Consider the following 23,458-nt stretch of genomic DNA (forward strand, 5'->3'; position numbering starts at 1 on the left):
GAACAATGCAAAGTAAATCAGATTTTTCCTTCATAGGCTGTTATTTCACACAATGTTTTTATATGTTAACATGTATCTTTCAAAATGTAAATGTCATACAAAGGAAACTAGGATTAATAACTTTTTAACTTTCTCTTCTTTAATGTAATTGTTTTTACTTTCCTAGTTAGTATGGGAGAGCAAAACATGCCATCTCAAAATGTCTCTTTTGATACACAGATTATTCTAACTGAAAACAATCAAGGCCAAAAGACTCAGAAAGGAACTTGACCTCTGGCCTAACTGCCTGAAAGAACTTAGGCAAAGGTCCTGTTCCCTGAAGAGAACTATGACCAGAGATAGCTACAAAGATTATGGGCAAGGTGTGGTGACGAAATCATGGCAGGGCCTAGAGATGAGAGTCCACTCTGTGGCCCGGGGTCTCTGCCTGGCACAGAAAACATACGTTTACCAACATTCCCTTTCCCATCTCCATGTGAACTGTCTTCCTATCCTTTCAGGTCCCAAAGAACTACCATTAAAATTTTCTTTTCTCTTTGGCTCTGGGCTTTGGCCATCTTGATGAGCTATACAGTTTTCCTGGGTCTCTCACATGTCTATGTGTTATTATAGTTTTATTTTATCCTATTAATCTGTCTCACTTCAGTTTAATTCTTCGACCACCCACAAAAACCTAGAAGGGCAGAGGGAAGTATCATCTTCCTCCATATTAGCTTCATCTCACATATTTCTCTCTTGTTCAAAATTCTTAATGAGGTATTCAATAACAAACTAATGGCTACGAATGTCATTAAGGATTTTACTCATATTGATATAATTACATATTTCTTTATGCTTTTCTAATTTTTATTTATTTATTTACTGACCATTACCCTGCCCAATAGAGCAAGAGCCAGATTTCCTCATAGCCAGTCCCTCCCATCAGCAAGCTTCCACAAGCCTCTTAACTCATTCTTCAGAGGGCAGACAGAAGAATTCCAATGCCCTGTTCTCTAGAACAAAAACTACAATCACACAAAGCTAACCTAAATTAATCACGTGGATCACACCTTTGTGTAACTCAAAAGCTACGGGCCAGGCTTTGTAGGGCCACCCAAGGTGGAAGGGTCATGGTGGAGAATTTTAACAAAATGTGGTCCACTGGAGAGGAGAATAGCAAACCATTTCAGTATCCTTGCCTCAAGAACCCCATGAACATCATGAAAAGGCAAAAAGATATGATACCAGGAGATCATACCAGGGGGAGATACCTGAGCCCCCCAGGTCAGTAGGTGTCTAATATGCTACTGGGGAAGAGCCCAGAAATAGCTCCAGAAAGAATGAAGAGACTTGACCAAAGTCAAAACCATGCTTAGTTGTGGATGTCTGGTGGTAAAAGTAAAGTCCGATGCTGTAAAGAACAGTAATACATAGGAACCTTGAATGTTAGGTCCATGAATCAGTGGAAATTGGTCAAGCAGGAGATGGCAAGAGTGACCGTCAACATTTGAGAAATCAGACAACTAACATGGACAGGAATGGGTGAATTTAATTGAGATTACCATTGTATCTGTGGGCAAAAATCCATTAGAAGAAATGGACCAGTCTCATAGTCAAAAAAAGACTGCAAACTGCAGGTACTGGGTGCAGTGTCCACAAGGACAGAATGATCTTGGTTCATTTCCAGGGCAAAGTATTCAGCATCACAGTAATCCAAGTCTATGCTCCAACCACTGATGCCAAAGAAGCTAGAGTCCAGTGGTGCTATGAAGATGTACATCACAGCCTAGAACCAATATCCCCCAAAAATGTCCTTTTCATAATAGGGGACTGGAAAGGAAAAGTAGGAAGTAAAGGAATAACTTGCAGCTGAAGATGGAGAAGCTCTACGTAGTCTGCATAAACATGACCCGGAGCTCACTCTGGCTCAGATCATAAGCTCCTTACTGCAAAATACAGACTTAAGTTGAAGAAAGTACAGAAAATCACTAGGCCATTCAAATATGACATAAATCAAGTTCCTTATGATTATACAGTGGAGGTGAGGAATAGTTTCAAGGGATATGATGTGGTAGGAAGACTGCCTGAAAAACTGAAGATGAAGGTTCAGAACAAGATATAGGAGGTAGTAACCAACACCATCCACAAGAAAAAGAAATGAAAAAGGCTAAATGGTCATCTGAGGAGGCCTTACAATTACCTGAGAACAAAGGGAAGCAAAAGGCAAAGGAAAGGTGTACGAATCTGAATGCAGATTTCCAAAGAGCAGTAAGGAGTAATAAGAAAGCATTTTGAAGTGAAAAATGCAAAGAAAGAGAGGGGAAAAATAGAATGGGAAACACTAGAGTTCCCTTTAAGAAAATTAGAGATACCAAGGGAACATTTCGTGCAAAGATGGGCACAATAAAGGACAGAAACTATAGGGACACAACAGAAGCAAAAGATTTTAAGAAGAGGTGGCAAGGATATACAGAAGAACTGTTCAACAAAGGTCTTTATGACCCAGATAACAGCGATGTTGTGATCACTCACTTAGAACCAGACATCCAGGAGTGTGAAGTCAAGTGGGCCTTAGGAAGCATTCCTAAGAATAAAGCTAGTGGAGGTGATGGAATTTCAGCTGAGCTATTTCAAACCCTAAATGATAATGTTGTTAAAGTACTGCACTCAATATGCCAGCAAATTTGGACCACTCAGCAGAGGACACAGGACTGGAAAAGGTAAGCTTTCATTCCAATCCGAAAAAGTGCAATGCCAACGAATGTTCAAAGTATCATATAATTGCGCTCATTTCACATGCAAGCAAGGGAATGCTCAAAATCCTTCAAGGTACACTGCAAAAGTATCTGAAAAGAGAACTTCAATATGTACAAGCTGGATTCAGAAAAGGCAGAGGACTCAGATATCAAATTGGTAATCTCCACTGGGTCATAGGCAAAGCAAGAGAACTCCAGAAAAACTTTTACTTGTTTGACTATGTAAAAGCCTTTGCCTGTGTGCATCACAGGAAACTGCAAAATTATTAAAGAGATGGGAATACCAGTCCACCTTACCTGCCTTCTGAGAAATCAGTATACAGGTCAAGAAGCAACAGTTAGAAGTGGACACAGAACAACAGACAGGTTCAAAATTGGGACATGAGTACATTAAGGCTGCATATTGTCACCCTGATTATTTAAGTTATATGCACAGTATATCATGAAAATTCCCGGATGGAGGAACAGAAGCTGGAATCAAATTGCTGGCAGAAATATCAATACTTTGAGATATGCATATGATACCACCCTTATGGCAGAAAGTTAAGTGGAACACCCTTGATGAGAGTGAAAGAAAAGAATGAAAAAGCTGGCTTAAAACTCAACATTCAAGAAACTAAGATCAAAAAAAAAAGAAACTAAGATCATGGCATCTGGTCCCAACACTTCATGGCAAACAGATGAGGAAAAAGTAGAAACAATGGAAGATTTAATTTTCTTCTCCAAAATCACTGTGGATGGTGGATGCAGCCATGACGGTGGTGGTGGTGGTTTAGTGACTAAGTCGTGTCTGACTCTTGTGACCCCATGGGCTGTAGCCTCCCAGGTTCCTCTGTTCATGAGATTCTCTAGGCATGAATACTGAAGTGGGTTGCCGTTTCCTTCTCCAGGGGATCTACCTGAGCTAGGAATTGACCCCAGATCTCCTGCACTGCTGGCAGATTCTTTACCAACTGAGCTATGAGGGAATCCCAAAATTAAAAGATGCCATGAAATTAAAAGACGCTGTTTCCTTGAAAGAGAAGCTATGACAAATGTAGATCACGTAACAGAAAGCAGAGACATCACATTAGTAAAAGAGGTGTGTCTAGTCAAAGCTATGATTTTCCCAGGAGTCATGTGTGGATGTAAGTGCTGGACCATAAAGAAGGCTGAGAGCTGAAAAATTGATGCTGTTGAATTGTGATGCTGGAGAAGACTCTTGAGAGTTCCCTGGACAGAAAGGGGACCAAACCAGTCATTTCTGAAGGGAATCAACACTGAATATTCTCGGGAATATCTGATGCTGCAGTTGAAGCTCCAAACTTTTGGCCACCTGATGGGAAGAGCTGACTCAATGGTAAGGACCCTGACGTTGGTAAACATTGAAGGGAAAAAGAAAAGGAGGCAGCAGAGGATGAGATGGTTGGATGGCATCACTGATTGGATGGACATGAGTCTGAGCCAACTCCAAGAGTTTGTGAAGAATAGGGAGCCTGGCGTGCTACGGATCATGGGGTCACAGTCAGAGATGACTGAGCAACTGAACAAAAGCAACAACACAGAACTGCAAAACAACAAAAGTAAAATATATTGTAAGCAATGGACAATAGGTAATAACACCATATTGATATTAGTTGCTCAGTTTTAACAAATGAACTTGTGTCAGTTGAACCAATCCAAGATGTTAATTACAGAAGATGCTAAGTGGAGGAAGAGACTGGCTCTATAGGAACTCTGTACACTATCTGCTGAATTTTCTGTAATCCTAAATCTGTTCTTAAAAAAATACAGAGGCTCACAAGACAAGATGTTCACCACTCATTACGAAATAAATGCAAACCAAATCTACAATGATGCATCATCTCACACTTGCCAGAATGGCTATCATAAAAAAAAATCTAGAAACAATCAGTGCTAAAGTGTCATGGAGAAAAGAGAACTCTCTTGCACTTTGAGGGGGAATGTAAATTGATATAGCCACTATGGAGAACAGTATGGAGAGTCCTTTAAAAACTAGAAATAAAACTACCCAGTGACTCAGCAATCCCACTACTGGGCATACACACTGAGAAAGCCATGTGTGAAAAGATTCATGGACCGCACTGTTTATTGCAGCACTATTTACAATAGCTAGGACATGGAAGCAACCACCTCAACTTCCACTGAAAGATGAATAGATACAGAAGTTGTGGTAGATATATACAATGGAATATTACTCAACCATAAAAGTAACAAATTTAAGTCAGTGGCAGTGAGGTGGATGCACCTAGAGTCTGTTTCACGGAGTGAAGTAAGTCAGAAAGAGAACAAAAAGTATTGTGTATTAACACATTCATATGGAATCTAGAAAATGGCAGTGATGAATCTATTTGCAGGGTAGGAACAGAGACACATGTAGAGAAAAGATGTGGACACAACAAGGGATGGAGAGAGAGGGACAAACTGAGAGTGGCTATGACATATATGCACTATCATGTATACAAGAGAGAGCTAGTGGGGAGGTGCTCTACAACAGAGGGAGCTCAGACTGCTGTTCCGTGATAACCTGGAGGACTGAGATGGGGGTGGCCTGAGGGACGCTCATGGAGGGAATATATGTATACTTAGAGCTGCTTCATACTGTTGTACAACAGAAACTAACACACTATAAAGCAATTCTCCTCCAATTAAAATTTTTCATAAACGCTCTACTGATTTAAATGTAGAAAAAATCTGGACAAGAACACATAGCCAGTACAGAGTTATATACAACAATGCCAAATGAATAAGTGACAGGAACAATGAAGAACAAAAGATAACGTAGGAAATTATCCTCGAATTAAAAATCTGAGGAAACACACACAGAAAGTATTCAAACATATAAATAACTTCAGCTATCTCATATAAAATAGATCACCATAGCAAAACCAAGAGTCTGGCCTGGAAGAATCAACAATTACTTAGATCATGTAATAGAAAATCCATCACAAATAAAAGCAACCATACCAAAAAAGTGTACCTACAAAGAAACCTCAGAACAATGTATAGGATCCACATAGTGGCAACAAGAAGAATTTCCTGACAGCCTTAGGAGAAAGAAGTCTCAAACAGAATAGTATGTTATGTGTATTCCTGAGGAGCACATATTGTAAGACTGTCAATGTTCCTTAACTCCTTTACATATCTACTCCAGTCAGACCAGCTGAGACCACAATCAAACATGGGCTGCTGTTTCCTGTACCCAGAATAAACCATGGAAAACTTATACAAGGAATAAAGACAACTATTAACAGAAGCAAAAGCACAAAACTAAATAATCCCCGAGGCAAAATAAGTCTCTAATGAACTTGACCCTATGAGTGTCAAGGTGAGGGAGTCCTCAGAGACTGACAAGGGGTGTGCAGGCTACAAGGGAAGAAGACAGCAGGATCAGCTGGAAAAGGCTTTAAAGTTCAGCCCTTGTGTCTTCCACTGTGCCCTGGGGCCATGAATCGCTACAGCCTCACTGAAGGAATCTGAGGTAGCATCTCACAGCTCCCATGCCAAGACCATGGGGAAAAAATTTGAGTTGGACGTGGCAGCATGGCCCAGAGGTCATGAAATAACCAGCACAAACTTTGTTAGTGGAAGACAACTGGCCCTTTAAAGTGATCACCTTAATAGACTATCATGCAGGGACTAAAAGAGAAAACTTAGTACCCCCAAAATTGTACCAAAGGACAGAAATTCACCTCAGAACTTTCGAGCAATGCCCCTGCAGTCGACTAAGAGCCTATAGTGAGAACCGTCAGGCTAAGGAGCCCCTTCACTTATTCTGCTGGGATGGTGTGGGGCATGGTGGGGGACAGGGGTGGATTCATTCAGAAAGGGAAGGATTTCCAGGCCCTGCCAGCAGTCAGTATGAAGACCCTGAGTGAGATGTGAGGGGTTCCACACCACAGAAGGCAGTCTCCCATCCTTTCCTCTCAGCTCATCTTACCTGCAGCAGCCATTTCCTGGAAGCCTCAGGCAGAAGGGTCCAGAGGAGATGTACGTGCACTTCTCACCAGGAGTCTCGGGACTTGATGTCTTCGATGGGAGGCCTTGGCCTCAGGTCAGCAGATTGGACGTAGCCCACTACCTACAGGGGTCAAGGGAAGACATGGAGAGTAGACGGATTATCACACAGCCCAGAACACGGGGCCCGAAAGTGCCCTCACTGTCATTCTCAGGAGCTCCAAGAAGCCTGTTCGGACAGGCCAGAAACAATTCCTGCTGGGGTGCTGACGGAAGCTAGAGCCTGGGAGGGAGGGAGGCCCTTAGAGTCTGCTCAGTACAGGGAAGGTCTCATGATTCAACGATTCAAGGAAAAGTGCACATGCCAATCCTCCGGGAAGCTCCCCCGGAACCCCACCTGCCCTGGCCCCGCCTCTGCTGTCCGCCTGGATCACAGAACCACATGACAGGAAGTGACGACCATGCGCACACGCTGGGGCTTTGAAGCCATCTTTGAGAGCTGCTGCCGTCTTAGAGAACTGCCGTGTAGGGTGCCCAGATGGAGGACTCCCATGTCTCATCAGGTGTCCAAGTGTGAGGTGATGTAAGTTACAAGTGTGGAACCCACGTCCGGCACGACCAAACCCTTCCCTCTGAAAAGAGGGGGCCGGACAACCCCCGGCCACCCTGCCCCTGCTCTCCCCTGGAAGATTCGGGCCTGCATCTTAAGCCCCAGGTCCATCCACTTCACCCAGGTGGTCTCCGATAGGACGGCTTCGGTCTTGGGCTGGTGGACTCCAGTTCTGCTTAGTAGAGGGAAAGCCCCGAGCCTGTAGCTAAAGGAGGGACCATCGGGGGAGACTGAGGGTCTCCACACCCCAGAATGGTGGCTACGCAAAACCCCCACCCCCCCCCCACCCCCCCACCCCCCCACCCCCCCCCGCGACTTGGCCTCACAGCATCTGGGTAGGATCCGGGCAGCTCTAATAACTGGGGGTCAGCCTTGCTGTGATCTCGGATGTGGGGCACTGAGGGAGGAGGGCACCTCGGTCAGAGGGGTTGGTAGCTGGTCAGTAGAGGGAGGATGTCAGGGCTCAGGAGGAGCCAGGGTGAGGACCATCTTCCCGGACACACGGGTGAATCTGGACCCTCCCCTGTGGTCAGTGCTTCCTACCGGCCAAACACAGGGAGGGGAGGCTGCGGTTGAGTGGGGAGGTTAGAGCTTGCGTACGGAAGGGCAGGTCCCGGGACCCTTAGGTGGGAGGCTGAGCGCTCCCTCCTCTCCATTTCCAGAGTCACAGGGAAGGTGGCAGCATCAGCTTCAGAGCAGAAGAGGGATCGGGGCGGGTGCTAGGGGGTCATTCCCCATTTTTCATCCTAACTCTGAATGTGACCTGAAAGGACATGCCTCCCCCGCTGGCCCCCACAGGTCCCCCTCTAACGCCCAAGCAGGGCTGTATGGCTGCGCCCCAGGGCTCACTCTCACTTCCTCCTCAGAGGTCTTAGGGGACACGCTGACTAGGCAAACAGGAGACTTGTGGGTCCTAGAGTAGTGGACTGAAGGCCCCTTATGAAGCAGACTTGGTTTAAACCAGGGACAACTCTCCCTGCGAAGGTGCTCACATTTCCTTACCCTTTTCCAGGTGCTCTTGTTGCCTGCCTTCCTAACTGCAGTCCCTGACCTGTATCATCATGCCTCGGAAGCACAAAAACAAGCATCATGACCGTGGGAAATGCCACCAGGTCCAGGGGGACACTCAGGAGGCCCAGGCCAGTGCTCCTGGAGCCCCAGGAGAGGAGTGCCCATCCTCCCCCTCTTCTGTCCCTCAGGGTTCTCCTCCGAGCTCCCTTGCTGCTGGCGATTGCCAGGAGCTTCAGGGAGCCATGGCCCCTAGCTCTCCTGTTGCAGAGGCTTCCTGTGCAGGAACTGAGGAAGGTGCCCAGGGCCCCAAGAAGGAAAGTGCAGATGCTGCCCGGGCAGACCTGGTAACTCAGAGCATTTGCAAAGATCCTCTGATGAGGAAGGCCAGCATGGTGATGGATTTCCTGCTGGAGAGGTACACCAAGAAGGAGTCCATCACACAGAATGCCATGCTGAATGTCATTGGCAGGAAGTACGAGCAGCACTTCCCTGAGATCCTGAGCAGAGCCTCTGAGCGAGTGGAGCTGGTGTTTGGCCTGGAGCTGAAGGAAGTCGACTGCAGCAGGAACATCTACACCCTAGTCAACAAGTTCAGTCTTGGGGTTGAGGAAGGTTCAAGTGATGAGGAGGAGCTGCCCAAGTCTGGTCTCCTCATGGCGCTCCTGGGCATCATCTTTACGAAGGGTAATTGCGCCAGTGAGGAGGAGGTCTGGCATTTCCTCAATGTGTTGGGGATCCATGCTGGGAAGAAGCACTTAATCTTTGGGGAGCCCAGAAAGCTCATCACCAAAGATCTGGTGCAGAAGGGGTACCTCAACTACCACCAGGTGCCCAATAGTGATCCTCCAGGCTACGAGTTCCTGTGGGGCCCGAGAGCTTATGCTGAGACCACTAAGATGAAGGTGTTGGAAGTTCTGGCCAAGATCCAGGATACGGTCCCGAGTTCCTTCCCAGACCTCTTATGACGAGGCTCTGAGAGATCAGGTGGAGAGAGCAGGGCTGAGAGGCGTGGCCTGGGTTCCAACAGTGGCTGAAGCCAGTGCCCCTACCCGGGCCAAGTCCTACAGCTCTTCCCACATCTAGGGAGGGGTCAGGGCACTTTGTTCCCTTTGTGTTGGAAAAGAACACTCCACCTCTTAAATAGCGCAGGGTAGTAGGGGTGTGGGGAAGAAAACCCATATGTTCCTCACAGTTTTAAGTAGTAAGGGAGTTTAGGTGCAGGTTAAAAAAATATACATGTTTTCCTTTTATCCATATGAATAATATTTAGTCAAAAATAGATGGTTTATGTAGGGAGGTAAAGGATTTTTTTATTTTTAAATTTCACTACTATTCGTAAGGTTTATCTTGCTTCAGAATCTAGGTTTATTAATGTCATGGATGTCATGTTTACTACTGTTAGGTTTAAGACTAAGAGCTCATTATATGTAAACAAGTTGAAAACACTTCAATATTTTCCTTATGGTCCAGAACAACGTAACATAACATTGGAATAGAATTTTACTTGGAAATGTGTAAGAATCCTAGAGATAAGTATTTGGGATCACAAAGCTTTCAGAGTAAATGCTGGTTTATTCTGTTTGTCTTCTTATCTGTCCTCTTTCCTTGTAAAAGTTAATAATATGGACTGAGATTTGTTTAGCTTATTCAAACTGTATGACACTTATATCATAATAAAAGAGAGTCTTTGCTCATTATTTCCTTTTTCTCCCAAATTCATTGACCATATTCTGATTAGAAGGATTTCTTGTAGTACTGGGTTGGTAAGAAAATGAAGCCCAAGCCACTGCCCATGGAATTTTGAGTCTAGCAGCAGGGACCATATAAGGAAGGTGGTGAGCTAACTCTAAGGAATAAACAAATCATAAATTTAAATGGCGGAGATGTGGAAGAGGAGGTTCCAGATGAGAGCAAGGAAGGCGAAGTTACCTGATTAAGGTGGCATTGGGTCTTGGGAAAAGTCTAGTTCCTCGGTGGGAGGTCCTGTTCAGTCCAGATGCATGATGGGCTAGATGAAGCTGTGGGAGTGATGCCAGACACTCATATGATGGTTCTCAGAGGTGAGGCTGTAAACCTGGAATATATCTAAACCATATATTCACCATTATTTGGGGATATCCAAAATCCATAGGGAATGGAAGGGGCCCTGTGCACTTGAGCCAGGGCAAGTGAACACTCAAAATACACATTTTCATCAAAAGCTGTCCAGAGTTTCTGAGAAATAAGGGTGATACCCATTGAAGCGAGATGCCAAGACGTCACTGGACTGTCTCTCTTTTTCTGGGATGGAAGCAACAGAACTTGCTCTGTTGAACAGGCAGTTTAATTAGGTTATGTTTAGTGTAATTTGGCAAACTTTAAGGGAGGGCTCAATTTTTGCTGTCAGTGGGATTAAATTAGGGGTGGTTTGGACAAAAAAAGCACCTGAGAGGGAAGTTGCTGGTCCTTGAGACAAATGAACTTGTCCTTGCATCCATGTGGAGAAGATAACCCCAAACACCTATTAAAACAGGTGCTCAAATAGGGAAATACTGCTTAGTTTTACTTGCTGGAGAGCATTAGTGCTGATGTGGATTTGATTATTGTTTGGAGTTGCATATTCTCTAATATAGGCTGGAAATAAAATTATGTGATGGAAGTTTGTTACCATTTGGGGTCAAAATCACATTTGTAATAATTGCCATTCATTCAAAGTACCAAAGCTTGTCTCATACTGTGCCAGGTGATTTACATACATCACACATGTCTCTGGTCCTACACTATAGACTCTTTCAAACACAATTTGCAGATAAAGAAGCTGGAATAAAGAAGCTGAAATTCAAAGCTCATAAATGATAGGAGCTGGACTGAACCCTGGCACTGAATTCCTCCAGAGCCCATACTGTGCCACTCCTCCAGGATGAGGCTAACCTTGGGTCATTTCCTCTTTCTGAACATGAGTCCAAAAGGTATTTCACATGTGAAATAGCAGAATTTCATACACCAAACACGGTTTTGGAATAAAAAGCCCCAGGAATAAGTAACAAAAAATGAAAACAAAAGTGAAGTACGAATAAGGAAGGAGACAGCATTCAGTGACAATTTATCTACAAAGGAAATGTCAGTAAATGGCAGTAGATCAGGGATGCAGAAAATCATTTAATTCAGCCCCTTCCTTTCAGAGAATAAATCTGTTAAGAGTGAAGGTTCTACAAGAGGCTGTGTCTGGTCAGTGAAGAGAAGGAAGAGATCAGCGTGTTTTCTCTGATGGCACACCACCTATGCTGGGGCCCCCTCCCGGACTACAGCTTCCCTACCACTCCTGGGAATCAGCCCATTCTCTGTGAGATTTGTTGCAGGCAGACTAAGACTTTTCAAAGACGTGGCTTTTCCCAAGAAGGCTCTCATAGAAGAGATAGGACTTAAGGTAAAGACAGATGAATGAGGAACTGAAGTCACAGAGAGATTGGCCTGCGTCAGCTCTCAGAAGCCCAAGACAGGGCTGCCAGGCTGCGCATTCCCTCACTTCTTTTCAGGGCTTGCAAGGACATGGCCTTTGGTTTACATAGGTCATTTTAGGTTGGAAGAAAGAGGAAATCCAGACTCTCCCAGGAGTCAAGGTGAGGCACCTGAGTGACGGCATACCCCTACACTGAACACAGAGGGCCCCAAGAAACCTGAATCCTGATGTGGTCCCTGAAGGCACAGGTAGGAGTAGCCTCGTGTGGCATTCCCAGACTTTCCCTCTCTGGAACCACAGGGAGTGAGGACCTTAGTCAGAGGAGATCTCCCTTATGTAAACAGAGAAAGGAGCCCCAGATGCTGCCAGGAGTCCAGCTTTGGACTTACAAAACCCCTGACCTCAGAACTCAGGAAACCACACAGAACTATGCCCTTCCTGGTGGCATCCCTGGAATACCTGCTCATTGTTGGCATTACATGCCCATTTCCTTCTATGATGTCACAAGAGGGATCAGGACATGGTCCAAGGGGTATAGCCTAGGGCCAGCAGTGGGATTATTTCCAGGTTTTCCAGAAACCAACTGAATACCCTGAAGACGAAGGGAACCGCACATCCCATAACCATATGATGCATCTCATCCTCTGCACCACAGAAGACCAAGGACAGGTATGGAAGGATGAGGAGAATCTTACTTTCTCCTAGGGTTCTCACAGAGATGCTTGCCCTACTATAAGAAAGTATAGTAGTAGAAGGGGTGGACCTAAGTGGAAGGGAGGGTAGTATTTCAGGCCACAACAGAGGTCAAAGCAAGGACTGAGGGATCATCTACCAATGAAAAGAAGTGATAATCAAACCAGCCCTGTTCTTATAGCCCTTGAAAAACCAGGGCAGAGCTATCAACTCAAGTTCCATCAACATTTACATCAGGTGTGTAGGAGGTGAACCCCTTAGTATGAAGGTGCAGACACTATTCCAAGAAAGGGGTGGGGACACCAGGCTCTATGGGGAACTAAAGGAAGCCCTCTTAATTCATGTTGAGGACTCCAAGTGCAAGACAGAAAACTTCCCACTGAGCACTCAGCACTGGGTGATAACTACTAACTGGGGTGATAAGCTGAGGCCCTCTTCATTTCTCCGAAATCCCAGGGAAATTTGTAATGACAACTACAGGACAGCAGAGGGAATGGGTCCTAAGACTGGCCACTAGTTGGGTGGTGGTCTTGAATGTGAAATAACAGATGCCTCTGTGTAGGAGACTACAAGCCCCTTCTGTCACCCCAGTGTGCCTGAGGCAGGGGTAGCAGGATGAAGCCTAAAGATCACTCTAATTTCCTTCAATATGTTTCCCAAAGGACCGATAAGAGAATAGGAACCCTGCGGTTTTTCAGAACAGTGCCCTCAAGTAAAGCACAAATGTAGCTTTCCTGATAACCAAGGTGGTATTTCCGTGCTGCGTCTGCACACTCAACCTTCGTCTTCCTGTGGGCCCTTATCACCTGCCCTCCTACTCACACTTCTAATCATTGACCCCAGCACAGGCATCATGCCTCGGGGTCAGAATCATAAGCTCTGCATCCATGAGAAACGCCACCAGGCCCGATATGAGCCCCAGAGTCACAGGGGAGTTCAGCCCGCTGCAGTAATGGAAGAGCTTCCCTCTACCTCTTCTCTTTTAGAAGATAATTCACAGAGCTCCTCAGCTACTGGGTCAAACAGCACTTCCCAGGGGTCTTTGGAAGCCCCATCTACTACCAGCACTTTTTCAACTACTTCTGACACAACATCTGATGTAGAAGATACCAGTCAAGATGAGGAAGATTCAGGTTCCTCCAATGTCTCATCTTCTACCGAGAACACCTACGGGGATACTCTGAACAGCATGACAAGTTTGTTGGAACAGTTCCTTCTGCATAAATATAAAATAAAGCAGCCCATCATGAAGAAGACATGCTGAAGATTATCCACCCAAGATACCATAAGCGATTTGTGGAGATTCTCAAAAGAGCCTCTGAACACATCGAGGCTGTCTTTGCAGTTGGCTTGAAGGAAGTTGATTCAACCATCCACTCCTATGACCTTGTCAGCAAACTGAACCTGCCCAACAATGGGAGGCTGTGGGATGGTAGGGGCTTACCTAAGACCGGTCTCTTGATGACAGTTCTGGGTGTGATCTTCATGAAGGGCAACTGTGCCGCTGAGGAAGACATCTGGAAATTCTTGAATATGATGCGAGTATATGCTGGGAGAAAACACTTCATCTACAGAGAGCCCAGGAAGCTCATCACCAAAGACTTTGTGATGATGAAGTACCTGGAGTACCACCAGGTTGCCAATGGCGATCCTCCACGTTACGAGTTCTTGTGGAGCCCACGAGCCCATGTTGAAACCAGCAAAATGAAAGTCTTGAAGTTTTTGGCAAAAGTCAATGATACTGTCCCCAGTGCCTTCTCATAACATTATGAAGAAGCTTTGCGAGATGAGGAGGAGAGAGGTCGAGCCACAGTTCCAGCCAGGCGTGGCACCACTGTCACTTCCAAGCATGTTCCACAGCCACGTCCAGCAGCTTCTCCCACCCCTACTGAAGACCAAGACTTTAAAAATCATCCAGATAAGAAAATTTGACATCAAAATAGGGACTTCTGCTGAAATGGGAAGCAATCCCGCAATAATACTGCTGGGACAATGGAATGAAAAAATAAAATGAAAAAAATTTCAAAACATGATGAACCTTGATTGTTCTCCATCTTTTCTGTCTTCTGTTTTGTAAAATTGAATAATTTATGCCTTGATATGCTTCTTGAAAAATGCAGGAGGTATTAAACCTTAACAAATTAGACCTCTTACTGTCTTCATTTATTTTTTGAGCATCTGCTCTTTGAAAGGCTCTATGTTAGTTCTGGTGAGGCTAAGATCAAAACCTAGCCAATGCCCAAACAACTTTAGAAACAAGGAGCTGCAATCACATAATCAAGATCTTAAGATAGCCTTTAGGAATGACAGGAAAGTAAAAAGACTATCCAGGAAGAAATCTCTACCTGGGCTAACATACTGATTTGTTAGGCTTTCCACAACAAAACCCCACAGAATGAGTGGCTCAAACAATGGAAATTTATTTTCTCAGAGTTCTAGAGGCTGCAAGTCCAAGATGAGGGCTGGTTTACCCTGAGGCCTCTCCCCTTGGCTGCCAGATGGCCACCCTCTTCACTTGGCATTCCTATTGAAGGCATATACCCCTGGTGCCTCTTTTTGTGTCTCAATTTCTTCTTATAGTCACATTGGCTTATGGCCCACCCTAAGAGATCAGCACTGGAATTTCTTTGGAAGGAATGATGCTAAAGCTGAAACTCCAGTATTTTGGCCACCTCATGCAAAGAGTTGACTCATTGGAAAAGACTCTGATTCTGGGAGGGATTGGGAAGTCTATTTGAACATGAGCTGTTGTGACAATCGCTCTCATCTTGCATCAAGTCTTCTAGCTTCACGTTGCAGGACTTCAGGAAAATGGCAATGTTAGTTCTCAGTGATTCAAGTCAAAAGAATGGGAGAGTGAGTGGATTAAGATGGCAGAGGTTTATCACTCGGGGCTAACCATCTCCCCACAGACACATCAAAAGGATGGGAGAAATTGGGAATTTTAGTAAGAAAGTTGCAGCTAGATACAGGTGGACACTAGAAAAATTCAGGATCCAACCCAGTTTGCAGGTAAATAATAAAACTTCATGAGAACAGAAAACCACTAGAACCTAATACCCACACATGTGTAGTACACTTTGTATTGAACCATTCTTTTCTGTCTATCATCTCCCTCATTTCTAACGAAGACAGGAAAACTAAGACCTAATTTGTTTGCAAAAGAAGTCTAAATTGAATAAACTTGGCCTGATTATTTATCTAAGTACAGTAAGAATAACGATTTGCCATATAGGCGCTTTTAAATCTGCTTTGCTGAAATGGTTCATAAGGAGTCTCCAGAAAGAAATTTTAATAGCCTCTTGAGGCTAGGAAGCCACAGCAAAGACTTGTTGTCAAACTTAGAGATCTGGATGAATTCCTCTCTTCCTGAAGTCCCCAAAACATCCTAAAGTTCCTGTGCCTGCCAGAAGTGATCTTCCTTACTCACCTGGTAAGGCTGATGGGAATTCTGTCAGCAAGGTCCCAGGCTGTTTTTCCAACGGGTTTTTATGGCTCCCTATGGTTAACCTTGGTTTCCTCAAGTTATCTGGTCATATCCAAGTCTACCTGTGTCTGTCAAATATGACATTCCAGTCAAAGTCTCAGTAGTGTAATCACTGTTTCCACTTGTGTCCCACTACAAGAACTGATTCTCACTGAACTTTTGAAAAATAACTATTTTCCTAAGAAAATAAGAACACTGCACTTTCTAATTTCTGGAGTGATATGGTAGGGAGAGAAAAATTAATGTTTCAATCCTAATGACAAAGGTACAATTTATCAAATTGCTGTGTTAAAAAATTTCCTTATGTCTAGAAAATGAAAGATTTTTAAAAGACAGTAATCTTTCCAAAAAATCAGGAAAATTATCATCATATTTGTAATTCATTAAGCCCCATGTTCCTAATTCTAATATTGCCAGAGTCCAGTTTTTGTACTGTTTCTCTCGATCCTCCCTTAAGTTTGTCGCTCATAGGGACAATGATAATTTCAAGACGCCTGCAAGGTTTTGGTTAAAGCTTGTATAATTTGCCCAGGGAAATGTGTGCCTGGATCACACTTGTTAAACCAAGCAGAGAACACATTTTCTCACACTTTCTTTGCCACTGTAAGGGAATCAGTAAGGGAAGGCTTCAACTAATTCTGAAAAAATAGGAATGACAAGAATATTTTGATGACTCATCTGTTCTGTTCAGTCTCTCGGTCGTGTCTGATTCTTTGAAACCCCATGGACTGCAGCACACCAGGCTTCCATGTCCATCACCAATTCCCAGAGCTTGCTCAAACTCATGTCCATTGAGTAGGTGACGCCAACCAATCTTTTCATCCTCTGTTGTCCCCTTCTCTTCCTGCCTTCAATCTTTCCCAGCATCGGTCTCTTTTCCAATGAGTCAGTTCTTCACATCAGGTCGCCAAAATACTGGAGCTTCAGCCTCAGCATCAGTCCTTCCAATGAATATTCAGGAGTGATATGCTTTAGAATTGACTGGTTAGATCTCCTTGCAGTCCAAGGGACTCTCACGAATCTTGCCCAGGAGGAACAAGATGGCAAGAGGAGTTGCTGGATGTGGAATACATCTCTCTCCACAGATACATCAGGAATACATCTTCAGACACAGACGTGCATGCAGAATACCAGCTGAGAGTGGACCGGAGTACATGACCAGCAGAAAAGAATATATGGACCCAAGCAAAACTCAAGGTCAAGCCCTGAGCCTTTAGAGTGGGTCCACTGGCTCCAAGATCCTAGACTACCATAGAACTAATCCTAGGATATCAAATAGTGAGAACTGATACAAAGGAAACCACTGGAATACAAGATCCGGCATCACCAATCCACTGATAGCACCCTGTGCAAGAAGCCTCATCTAAACTGCAAAGAAAACAAAAATACAAACCCGATCATCGGCAGACAGAAATATCACCTTACTCAGCCTTGCCCATCAGAGGAAAAAGCAAGCAAACAAACAAAAACTAGGCACAAATCTCACCCTATAAGAAGCTTACACAAACCACTGGACCAACCTTAGAGGGCAGAAACAAAAAGCAAGAAGGAATTCAACCTTGAAGCCTGGGAAAAAGAGACCTCAAACATGATAATTAAAATTATAATAATAATAATGGAAAAGGCAGATAAATACTACACAAATAAAGGAACAAACCAGAAACACAGAAGTCCAAATCAATGAAAAGAAAACAGGCAAACTACCTGAAAATGAATTCATTGCTTAAGGGAATGCAGCAATACTGATACTTTGGAAACTGTCTGGCAAATTCTTTTAAGCTAAATATAGTCCTATCATATGATCTAGCAAATGAATGTTAAGGTATTTACTCAAAAGAGCCAAAACCTTAAGCCCATCCAAAAACCTTCAACCAAATTTTAATAGCAGAATAAGTCATAGCTGCCAAAAACCGAAATCACCAAAGATGACCTTCAGTAGATGAGTGGGTAAACAAACTCTGGTAGCTACATGGAATGCTATTCAGTCCTGGAAGCAAACATTTCAAACCATAACAAGTTATAGAGAAAATTCAATGTATACTGATTAGCAGAAGGAGCCAGTATAAAAAGCCTATATACTGTATGATTCCATCAATGTTACAGTCTGGAACATGCAAATCTTGAGAAATAGTAAAACGTTTAGTAGTTGTCAGGGGTTCCAAGTGAGGTTTTGAGGGATGGACAGGTGGAGCATGGGAGATCCATAGGGCATTCACACTCCTCTGCACGACACCGTGTTGGCTGAGTTGATACTATCATGCATCTGTCAAACACTAAAGAACTGTAAAACACAAAAAGTAAAAAGTAATGTAAACAATGGACAATAGTTAATAATAACATATTGGCATTAGCTGATCAACTGTAAAAAATGAACTTGTATCCATTGAACCAATACAAGATGTTAATAATAGAAGATACCAAGTGGAGGAAGAGTGGCTGTATGGGACCTCTCTATTCTATCTGCTGAATTGTCTCCAATCCTAAATCTGTTCTTTTAAAAAAGAAAAACAGAGGGGCAACAAACTCATAACCACATGAAAAGAGGAGCTACATCCCTCATCATGAGAGAAATGAACATCAAAATTACAATGAGGTGGCACCTCATACAGGTCAGAATGGCCATCATCAAAAACTGTACAAGCAGTAAATGCTGGGGAGAGTTTAGAGAAAAGGTGGGAATGGAAATTGATATAGCCACTATGGAGAACACTGAGGAGATTCCTTTAAAGCTAGAATTAAAACTACCATATGACCCAGCAATAGAAATACTGGGCATATACACTGAGAAAAGAATAATTGAAAAGGTACCTGTATCCAATGTTCATTGCAGCACTGGTTATAATAGACAAGACGTTGAAGCAAAGCAGACTTCAACTGACAGATGACAGGATAACGAAGTTGAGGTAGCCACATACAATGGAATATTAGCCATAAAAAAGGAACTAATTTAAGTCACTTGTAGTGAGGTGGATGCACCTAGAGCCTGTTTACAGAGCGAAGTAACTTAGAAACAGAAAAGTAATGTACATTAACGAATATACATGGAAAGTATGAATGGTACTCACGAACCTATTTGAAGGGCAGGAATAGCGGCACAGATGTGGACAATGAACCTGTGGACACAGCAAGGGAAGGTGTGCGTAGGACGAATTGAGAGCGAGCCACTGACTAATATAGAGTCCCATGTGTACAAAAGACAACTGGTGGGAAATTGCAAAATAGTACAGGGAGCTCAGCCTGGTGCTGTGTGACAGCCTAGAGGGGTGAGATGAGGGGATGGGAGGAAGTCTCATCAGACAGGAGGAATATGTATACATAGAGCTCATTTATCCTGTTGTATAGCAGAAACAACACAACATTATAAAGCAAGGATCTGTTGATTAAAAAAACCTTTTAAAAGTCTACTAATTTAAAAACTAGAAAAAAATATGCATAAGAACACATAGCCAGTACAGAGTTACATGCACCAATGCAAAATGAATAAAAGTCAGCAATAATGAAAAACAAAATATCACAGTAAGAATTTGATGCTCGAATTAAAATTCTTAGGAAATAGGCACAGAAAATATTGACATATAACTAGCTTCAGAAATCTGGCATAAAATGATCAACATGGAAAAATCAAGAGACTGGTCTGGAAGAATCAACAATACTCAAACCATGTAATAGAAAACACACCATAAACAAAAGCAACAATATGAAAAATGTAGTGACAAAGAAACCTTAGAAAAATGTATGCAGTCTACACGAAGGCAACAAGAAGAATTTCCTGAGCGCCTAAGGAAAAAGAAGTCTCAAACAGAATAGTATGTTATGTGTATTCATGAGGACATATTGTAAGACTGTCGATTTTCCTTAAATCCTTTACAGATTGAGTACCACATCCAGAGAAGCTGAGACCACAGTCACACCTGGGCAGCTGTTTCCTGTACCCAGAACAAACCATGGAAAACTTATACAAGAAATAAAGACAACTACTAACAAAAGCAAGAACACAAAACTAAATAATCCCTGAGGAACAATAAGTCTCCCTTGAACTTAACCCTGTGAGTGCCCAGATAAGGGAGTACTCTGAGGCTGACACAGGTATGCAGGCCACAAAGGAAACAGACAACAGGATCAACTGGAAAAGGCTTTAAACTGGAGCAGTGGATTCTTCCACTGGGCCGTGGGACCATGAAACTCTACTGCTTTACTGAAGGAACCTGAGGCAGCATCTCAGAGCCCCATGCCAGGATCATGGGGCACCAAAGTTTGGGATGGACATGGCAGTATGACCCAGAGCTCATGCAATAACCAGCACAAACTTTGATAGTGGATGAAAACTGGCCCTTGTAAATAATCAGCTTAAGAGACTGTCACACATGGACTAAAAGAGAAAAGCTTGTATCACAGTAATTGTACAAAAGGACAGAAATTCATCTCAGAACTTTCAAGCAATGCCCCTGCAGTCGACTAAGAACCCACAGTGAGAACAGTCAGGCTGAGGAGCCCCTTCACTTTCTCTGCTGGGATTGTGTGGAGAATGGTTGGGGACAGGGGTGGTTTTATACCAGAAAGGGAAGGGTTTCCAGGCTCTGCCTGCAGTCAATATGAAGATCCTGAGTGAGATGTGAGGGGTTCCGCACCACAGAAGGCATTCTCCCATCCTTCCCTCTCGCTTCTCTTACCTGCAGCAGCCAGTTCCAGGAAGCCTTTGGCAGAAGTGTCCAGATGAGATGCAGGTGCACTTCTCACCAGGAGTCTGGGGATTTGACATCTTCCAGGTGAGGTCTTGCCCTCAGGTCAGCAGACGGTACGTAATGCAGCATTACAGTCAGAGGAAGACAGGGATAGATGACAGAGAGTGTTGGGAAGTGTAGTGCAAAATAGCCGTAAAGGAGAAAGTCCTTGTGAAAATGGCGAAGGGCCAGAAGTACTCGGCTTTGCACTGCGGACAGAAAAACATCTCCTGCCTTTGGTTATGCTCGGTGCCAAGAGTTAATAATAAATAGGGATGTTACTTGTGAGAGCGGGTTATGGGATAAGCCCATGAGTCATTTAGAGTGCGCTGTCCTTGAAATGTTTTTACTGATTATGTGTTAACTCCGTATGTGCTCTGCTGGCCGTATACTTTAAGCTCTTTGTTCCCACTTCTATAAAAAAGCTTGACTGCACAAATAAGCTTGTCAGTCCTTGCAAGAGACTGTCCGAATGTCATTCAGGTTCGTCGCTTCCAAGTCGCAGGGAGAAAATCCCCAACAGAGAGGATCACTCAGCACACAAGAAGGAGCCCCAGAGTGTCCTCACTGTCTGTCTGAGCAGCTCCAGGAAAGCTTTCAGGCTCGGGCTCCCAAATTCTTCCTGCTTGGTTTACTGAGAGAAGTGAGAAGCAAGGCGTGAGGCCAGTTGACTGAGATCAGCAGGGACATCCCAGGACCCACTATGAGTCGAAGAAGGGACCTCATCCCCCTTCTTGACAGAAACTCCCCTGGAACCCCGCCTACCCAGGCCCCACCCCTGTTGTCCTCCTGGAGCCCAGATGTGCATGATAGGAAGTGTCGGCCCCCTATCCATGCTGGGTACCATGCCATCTTTGAGAGAACTGCTATCTTTGAGAGCTGCTGTAGCTGTGACCAGAGGGAGGAGTCCGAGGGCTCATCAGGGGTCCAAGTCGGAGGTGACATGAGTTACAAGTGCTCTGGATAGTTACAAAGATATGCCCTGGCACTCCCAACACCTTTTCCATCTGTAAAGAGGGGACTTCCCAGCCCCTTGGCAACCTCGCACCTGCTCTACACCTGGAGGCTCGGACCTGGCTCTTAGGTGCAATGTCCATCAGCTATGCACGCGGGTTCTCGGGACATAACCTGGGTCGAGGGGTGGTGGATCTGGGTGTGGGGTTGCTGGACCCTGGCTCTGTTCAGTAGAGGGAAGTCTGGGATTCTGTGGAGTGAAGGAGGGACCCGCGGGGGGACTGAGTTTCTCCACACCCCTGATTGGTGACCACGCCTAACCCCTTACCCAGCGTGACTTGGCCGGAGAACAACTGGTCAGCTTCTGGGCTGTTCTAAAGGCTGAGGGTCTCCCTGATTGTGATCACCGACAGGAGACACTAGGGGAAGAGGGGACCTCATTCCAAAGGGCTGGCAGCCGGTCAGCAGAGGGAGGATGTCAGGGCTCGGGAGGAGTCAGGGTAATGACCATCCTCCGCATCACACGGCCGACTCAGGACCCTCCCCTGTGGCCGGCACTTACTGCCAAGCATGGGAAGGGGGGCTTCAGTCTGAGAGGGGAAGTTAGAGCTTAGTTTTGAAGGGGGACCCTGCAGGCAGCGGACCATCAGGTCACGTGACCCTTTGGTCAGGGGCTGAGCACTCCCTCCTCTCCTCCTCCCGGGTGACAGGGAAGGTATCAGTGTCAACTTCAGAGCAGGAGAGGGAACAGGGTCGGGGGGAGGGGTTGGATATGGGGGTCTTGCCCCAATTTTCATCCTGACTCTGAATGTGAACTCAGAGAAACTGCCTCCCCTGCCAGCCCCCACTGCCCCCCGTCTAACACCCAGGCAGGGGTGTCTGGCTTGGTCCCAGGGCTCACTCTCACTTCCAGTTCAGCGGTCTCAAGGGACAGGCTCACCAGGAAAACAGGAGCCCTGTATGTTCCAGAGCTGTGGTCTCAAGGACCCTGCAGAAGCGCCCTTGGTTAAACCCGTGGAGGACTCTCCCCACTGAAGGTGCTCACAATATCTCCTTATCCTTCTTCCAGGTGCCATCCTTACCTGCTTTCCTGCCAGAATTCTGGCCTGCTGTTCCTGATCTGTGTCATTATGCCTCGGAGGCACAACAATAAGTACCATGCCCACGGCAAATGCCACCAGGTCCAGGAGGACACTCAGGAGGCCCAGGCCAGTGCTGCTGCAGCCCCAGGAAAAGAGTGCCCTTCCTCCCCCTCGTCTGTCCCTCAGGGTTCTCCCCCAAGCTCCCCTGCTGCTGGCGATCACCAGGAGCTTCAGGGAGCCATGGCTGCTAGCTATCCTAATGCAGGACCTTCCTGCGCAGTATGTGATGAAGGAGCCCAGGACACAGAGGAGGAAAGTGCAGGTGGCTCCCAGGCAGCCCCTGCCACTCAGAGCACGTGCAAAGATCCTCTGGCCAGGAAGGCTAGCATGCTGGTGGAGGTCCTGCTGGACAAGTACACCAAGAAGGAGACCATCACTCAGAACGCCCTGCTGAAGGTCGTGAGCAGGAAGTACAGGCAGCCCTTGCCCGAGACCCTCAGGAGAGCCTCTGAGCACGTGGAGCTGGTGTTTGGCCTGGAGCTGAAGGAAGATCATCTCACATGCTAGCAAAGTGATCCTCAAAAATCTCCAAGCCAGGCTTCAACAATACAAGAACCGTGGACTTTCAGATGTTCAAGCTGGATTTAGAAAAGGCAGAGGCACCAGACATCAAATTGCCCACATCTATTGGATCATTGAAAAAGCAAGAGAGTTCTAGAAAAACATCTACTTCTGCTTTACTGACTACACCAAAGCCTTTGACTGTGTG

At 45.0% G+C, this 23,458-nt stretch overlaps 1 protein-coding gene, 1 long non-coding RNA gene and 2 pseudogenes across 2 annotated transcripts; 3 read left to right on the top strand and 1 right to left on the bottom strand.

Annotated features, from left to right (window-relative positions):
• Positions 1–6,516: 6,516 nt before the first annotated feature.
• LOC147339982 (uncharacterized) lies at positions 6,517–20,923 on the bottom strand. The gene is made up of 3 exons (XR_015158541.1): positions 20,603–20,923; positions 10,243–10,398; positions 6,517–6,816 (listed from the first exon to the last, which is right to left on the bottom strand). It is a non-coding gene; the product is annotated as an uncharacterized LOC147339982 (long non-coding RNA).
• LOC147339983 (melanoma-associated antigen B4-like) lies at positions 8,321–9,531 on the top strand (annotated as a pseudogene).
• LOC147339984 (melanoma-associated antigen B5-like) lies at positions 13,635–14,153 on the top strand (annotated as a pseudogene).
• A 1,814-nt stretch (positions 20,924–22,737) lies between the features above and the next one.
• On the top strand, positions 22,738–23,256 carry LOC147339985 (melanoma-associated antigen B1-like). The gene has a single exon (XM_086388865.1). It carries the CDS (start codon positions 22,738–22,740, stop codon positions 23,254–23,256), a length of 519 nt encoding a protein of 172 aa, XP_086244991.1.
• The last annotated feature ends 202 nt before the right edge of the window (positions 23,257–23,458 follow it).

This window comes from Bos grunniens, chromosome X, assembly GCF_055505025.1.
Source record: "Bos grunniens cultivar Pamir isolate PY7600 chromosome X, Bosgru_T2T1.0, whole genome shotgun sequence".
NCBI lineage: Eukaryota > Metazoa > Chordata > Mammalia > Artiodactyla > Bovidae > Bos > Bos grunniens.